We start from the raw sequence: 6,000 nt of genomic DNA, 5'->3' as shown, positions 1-6,000 counted from the left end.
CAAGAACTCTGCGTACAGTTGGTCTACAAATCACGCTGACTGGTGACACCTTAGGCTATGCCTACATCAGGGGATCTGCCAGCTGCGTGAACTGTGACTTGGGCATCTGACTCACTGTCCGCCTAAGGGAAGGAATATCAACATAAGCAGAAACATCACAAAAGGACAGTTACTGACAGAAGAACCCCAGGAGGCCCAGGCTTTGCACCATTTTGCTGTCTGTTTATTTCAAGTTTACAGAGAAGCTTAATCACCTGTGGGCAAACAACTTATCTTTTTTCTTCAGATCATGTACTTGTAAGTGATAAATACACAGTATTTAACTCTGTACACCCAATAAAAGGAAATGCATAGTAGAGAGGGTCCGGGGCAATCAAACAGAAGCAGAGGCCATCAGTCACCTAACGGAAAAGGTCAAAGTCCCATGACACTCAGCTCACGAAGCTGGAGAAGAGGGGACCAGCAATCTTCCCTAGCACCTTGGGAGCAATGGAGGCTCTGGCTCTGCACTGGCAATGTAAAGATGCCCTCGGGAAGATGGGCGAGGGCATGGGCCTAACCTGGTGTCAACTGGTACAGATATTCTCATTCTAGAAAGGGTCGGGGACAAGAACTCTGTCCCTGGAAAGGCCAGATCAGTAGGGAGCTGGCCTCTGTAGCCCTAAGTGATGAGGGGCTCTATAAGGTGTCTGGGGGCCACTGGTAGCCTGTGGGATGTATTGGGGAGGCAGAAAAGACAGAAAAAAGGGGGGGGGGACTTGTGCTTCCTTCAAGGCGTAGGTGCGGGCCAGGGTTGCCTATATATTAATCATGGATGAACCAGCACAGAAGGAACTGTGGGCATCGTATCTGCCCACACGAAAGTTGCTGAGGCAGCCTGACAATGCTTTTGAAAACAATGTTTGTGCTCTAATGCTCGGTCACGGCCAGACCTTTCTCACACTTTCCACGGCAGGCAGCGAGGCAGGATGGGAGCGAGGGGGACGCTCCTTTCCACGGCTTTCTTTGGTGTTTCAGTGTTTAAGAAAAAAGTTACCCAATGTGAACCTCTCAACCCCGGTGCTGCCTGGATGGCTGGCAACCCTCTTCCGACATCTCGGATGGAAAGCTCCCTGGCGGGGAGAAAGGGCACTGTCCAGCAGGGCTGTGTAAACACAAGAAGAGTTCTGCAGAGCTCCACACAGTGCCTGTCCTCCCAGGCGGGCCACTAGGCCGAGCCAGAGTCCAGGCAGACAGGCTGGGACTGAGCCTCAGGGCCTGTCAGCTTTAACTACCACAAGGTACTTATTGCAAACTAGCTGAACCCCATCTGTGGCCAGAAGGGTTAAAGCTACTGGGTTAGTTCTCCTTATATTTAAAAGAGGGAAACCGATAGAAAGTCCTTGGTCACAGAGACAATGCAAGCAGGTGAGAGGGTCAGCCCACACACACACGCACACACACACACACATTGGAGTCTTTGCTCTAATTCTAATTGCTTATGTGACAGCAAGAAAGGCCTGGCAAAACTACAGTCAAGAGCTTAAGAAACCCTCTGGACGTCAGGAACGCCTGGGCTCACTCCCGCCTCTGCAAGAAGACCTGCACGGAGGCTCACCAGGCGGAGACTCCCAGAAAACAGTCTTCTGAGCCCGGTTACTGACGAGACAATCACTACCAGATCGTTCCAAAACATGAAAAGCAGAGTCTGGACTGTTGTATACATAATAAATAAAATCATTTAAAAAAAAAAAAAGAAAAGCAGAGTCTGGAAGGCGCTTTAAATTTCATGTCTTCTTCTGCAGCCCTGGGTACTCACCTAAACCTTTATCAAACTTCCAATATTGGCTGGAAGTCAAGAAGGTCCACGTTTACTCTCTAGGCCTCTGGCTACCAAGGAAAAAAAAGAAGGTCCTTTGCCCTGAGGAACATTCTGGGTTTTGACGCTTTTCTGTACAATGGCACCCCGATGTCACTGTGTGGGTCACACTAAAGCTCTGATCCTAAGGACAGCCATTTGTGCCTAAGCTGAGTGACAGCACTGCCCACAGGAAAGTGATGTTTCCTTGACTGTATCAACCAGACAGTATTTAAGACGGAAGAAACCTTACAGTCTCTAGAACACACAGGTAACAAACAAGCAAAGCCGCTAATATACAGGCACAGGTTTCATTGACGCTCAATCCCCATCACACAATGGCGTGGCGGAAGATGACAGACCCTGGAAGCTCCAATATGTACCTTGTGGATGTCTCCAGAGTCCAGGCTAGAGACGTGGGAACATCTGCTGAGTCTAAGCCATGTAACGTACACGAAAGTGCAGGCTTTCACCGAGGTCTTTGCCAATTTATAGAGAAAATGAGCTTAGCTGATGACCTCAGAAATGCACCGTGAGCAGCTAACATGAAGCCTTTGCCATCACAGCTGCCGAGTGCTCTTTCAGGGTCGCAGAGCCCCCTCGAGTACTTCAACTGCAAGCCCTTTTAGCTTTCCTGACTAGAATTTTACCCATTAAAAAAAAAAAAAAAACTTAAGTCTCCATTACAAATAAATTACACTGAAGTTCCCCGCAGCTCCTGAGGGCTAGCCCTGTTCTTCCATAGTCCTGGAAGGGTCTCGCTGAACCTTCCATTCCCTCAAGTGCCGCCCCAGCCAGCAGGAGTTTCTCCACCTGATTCTCCACGCAGCTCAAACCCCACACACATTCACTTGGTACATCCGACATGGTTCTGAATTAACAATGAAGGGTTTTTGTTATGGCATAAAATGTTTTAAAAAGCAATTGTCCCCAAATGCATGTTGGTCTGGGTTTGCAACTCCTCACCCGCCGGTCCGGCCAGCCAGCAGCCAAAGTCGACGTCATGGAGTCATGTCCTTTTTTTTTTCTTTGTCCCCTTAGACAACAAAGGAAAAAAAAAAAGAAAAACCACATACACACACAAACACACACGCACACACGCACACCCCAAAAATTCCCAAACAAACAAACAACCCGGATAACCAGAGATGACAGTCAAGGCTCTACACACGTGCTTGGTTTCCGTAGGACATGCTGCTATGGAAACGCAGGGTGCAGCAGACCCGTGCAGGGCCACACAGCCAGGCATGCGAGGTCGGGTGATCCAGGCAGTTACTCCAGCTCCATCGCCGCCTCCTCAGGCTGCAGTGGAGGCATGTGTGGTGGGGAGCCGGGGGCCAAAGCTCCCCAACTTTCCACGCAGGGACCACCTTTCACAAGAGTACTTCCTCCTCCCCCACAGGGGCTGGCTCGGGGCCCCGTAGGCTGTCTTCGCTGCCTTGTTTCCTGCTCACCGAACAGAAAATCAGCATTAAGACTTGGAGAAATGATGGCGGAGCCCTGGCCAGTTTCCCACCTTTGCAGGTCTCTGCCCTTGGGGGTCACATCCACTCTTTTAGGTGTGTTCCCCATTTCTATTGGCTCACTTGAATATCTCAAAGCCGACTTTACCTCCCCTGTAAATGGAGGAGCAAGATTTACCCCAAAGAGCAAAGAACTATAAAACTGGTACCAAACTACTTATGACACCCCATTCATGGCAGGGTCCTACAGCGGGGTGTGTTCCCTGACGTCTCATCTTTACACTCTAGGCTAGAAGTGCCTATGGGACAGACACTGTGACCCTTTTTCTCAGTCACTCCACAGTTAGCTGCTGGGGCAGTGCCAGGGCCTGTATGAACTGGTCTGTCACATGGAGCCTTTAGGAAAAGCCTGCAACACCCAGTCCATCCTCCTCACCTACTCCCTTCTCAGAAGAACCCCTCACAGCCCACTAGACCTGCCTGGAGGCCAGCAGGGATGGAGTTTCAGCAGATGGAAGGGGGTTCTGAGGAGGGGACCCAGCCACAGGCTTTTTTCTAGCAGAGCCCCCTTGTAGGAAAAGTCCCTAGCCTTGCCACTCAGGGCTGGTCTAACTCTCAACAATGATCTCTGTGCTCTACCCAAACAGGGGCCTCTGTTCCTGCATAGGGAAGGTAAACTGTGGTGTCCCTGTGTCCCTAAGGAAGAAACACATGTCTGAGAATTACATTATCTGCCCTTTTATTTTTATATTCCAGAGGTGAGGGTCCTGGGAAGGATGCCTGCCCTCAAAGCTGCCAACTGCTGCAGGCCGGGTCTTGCTGTAGCCAGACCTCGGCTCAGGATCTTCCACAAGTTAGTTCTACAAATGCCCAGCCCTGGCAGGTAGCCCAGGGTGATGCTGTGTCTGCTGACTGGGGAATGAAGGAGCAATACAGTACTGAGCAGTCTTAGTCTGCTGGTACCACGCCATTCTGATCTCAATGGAAAACGAACCAACAAAAAAAGAAACGTCGAACAAATTTTGCTCAGGGTCAGGAGGCAGCCTTGGTTTTGGCCTTACCAGAGAGAAAAGACAAGGCCCATGAAAGGCTCTATTTCTCATAACACAAGGGTGAGGCTACAGGTCATCTGGGAACAAGGTGGGGACAAGGCAGACACCTGTTCTAATGCTAATCTGGACACACCTCCCTGGCTCTCACCTCAAAAAATACTATTCCCAAACAGCAGGTGTTCTTTTACATCACATGAGCCCCTGGCTCCAAGGATACAGGTGGCCAATGAACATCCTCATATAAACCAACAGCCAATGAGGAGAAAACAGTTCTTGCCTACAACGTTCACAGAAGGCTCATTCATTTGTGACAGCCAAGAGAGAAACACCTTCCACCAATGGACCAAATATTACTATCCATACAAATACTACTCGGTTATGGAAAGGAAGGAAGTACTGACACTTGCTGCACTGTGGATGGCCCTGGAAACAGGCTGCTGACAGAGAGAAGGCAGACATGAAAGCCACACACTGTATTATTATCCCACTTACAAAACCCTCCAGCATGGACAAATCGGTAGAAAACTGAACATGCCTCAGTGGACACTGGAAACCAAGAGGTGTGAGTGGAGACAGCTCAGAGGAGGAAGGGCTACGTAAGTGACTGTACTGCAGTTTACAATGATGAGCTATGGGGTGTTAGTTATCTTATAGTAAAATTGAGCTTTTCATTTGTTTGCAGTGCTGGGGATGATGGAACGCACGGCGTTGTGCATGCTAGGTGAGTACTCTACTGAAGAGCTCCAGCCCCACCTTTGATAAAGCTATTGCGTGTGTATGTGCATGTTCACAAATGTACGGAAGCCAGAGGTCAACTTCAGGCATTTCCTCAGGTACCATCCACTTTGCTTTTGGAGCTAGGCTGACTAAACCGTCAGCTCTAGGGATCTGCCTGTCTCCACCTTCCCAGAAAACTCATGATACCGCACCTGGATTTTACATGGGTTCTGGGGGATTGAACTCAAGTCCTCAAGCTTGTGTGGAAAACACTCTAACTTAACGATCTCCCTGTCTCCAATAAAGTTACTTTTAACAAGAGAAGTGGCTGACAGGGGCTCCCAATAGAGTCAGGCAGCCTCATCAGGGTCAGTGTCCTGAAGGAGGCACTTGGAACAGGGTTACCAAATGGGTCCACCCAGCAAAAGTGTTCATCTGCCCTGGAAGTTGTAGGTTAACGCTGCCTGATAGATATGCAGGCAGGTAGGAGAAAGCTCCGATCTGGCTAAGGTCACAGACAGGTGGATTTAGTTATAGAATTTCCCACCAGAGCTGCAGAGAGAGCCCTAGTGAAGAGCAGAGTGCATCAGGCCTGCTGTGTGCACACTTAGAGCACAGCCCCGGGCCCCAGTAGACCTTCAATGCCATCGATGTGCACAGCTATGCAGCTATCCAGATGGGCCTGAAGACCTGGGTAAGTTTACAGGCATTCCAGGTGGAGCGCCATGCACCGCAGCCCAGCCCACATGCATGGCACGCCATGGGACCCAAGCCCCTAGATGCCCCTTATTGTAAGCCTAGAGGCCTTGGGTGAACCAGGCACAGCAGCTCAGGCTGAAGGCACATCTGCCTGGTGGAGATGCCCACGTGCTCTGCAGATGCCCGCCCCCAGGCCCCAGCGAAGGGGAGGCGATGGCACAGGCAGGCAGAC

At 50.2% G+C, this 6,000-nt stretch overlaps 1 protein-coding gene across 3 annotated transcripts in view; it reads right to left on the bottom strand.

The window, feature by feature from the left end:
* Positions 1 to 207: 207 nt before the first annotated feature.
* Positions 208 to 6,000, bottom strand: part of Camkk2 (calcium/calmodulin dependent protein kinase kinase 2) — a 50,921-nt gene continuing 45,128 nt past the window's right edge. For all 3 annotated transcript variants that reach the window (XM_041648706.1, XM_041648705.1, XM_041648704.1), the window contains one exon: positions 208 to 3,283. In XM_041648706.1, coding sequence (XP_041504640.1) covers positions 3,211 to 3,283 — 73 coding nt within the window. In that variant the 3' untranslated portion in view covers positions 208 to 3,210. The remainder of the gene's footprint in view (positions 3,284 to 6,000) is intronic.

The sequence above is a fragment of the Microtus oregoni genome, unplaced genomic scaffold (genome assembly GCF_018167655.1).
Source record: "Microtus oregoni isolate MIOR12 unplaced genomic scaffold, Mior012 000003F_ref0000135, whole genome shotgun sequence".
In the NCBI taxonomy this organism is placed as follows: Eukaryota; Metazoa; Chordata; class Mammalia; order Rodentia; family Cricetidae; genus Microtus; species Microtus oregoni.
The sequence above is the reverse complement of the archived record's forward strand: the minus strand, read 5'-3'. Positions and strand labels throughout refer to the sequence as shown.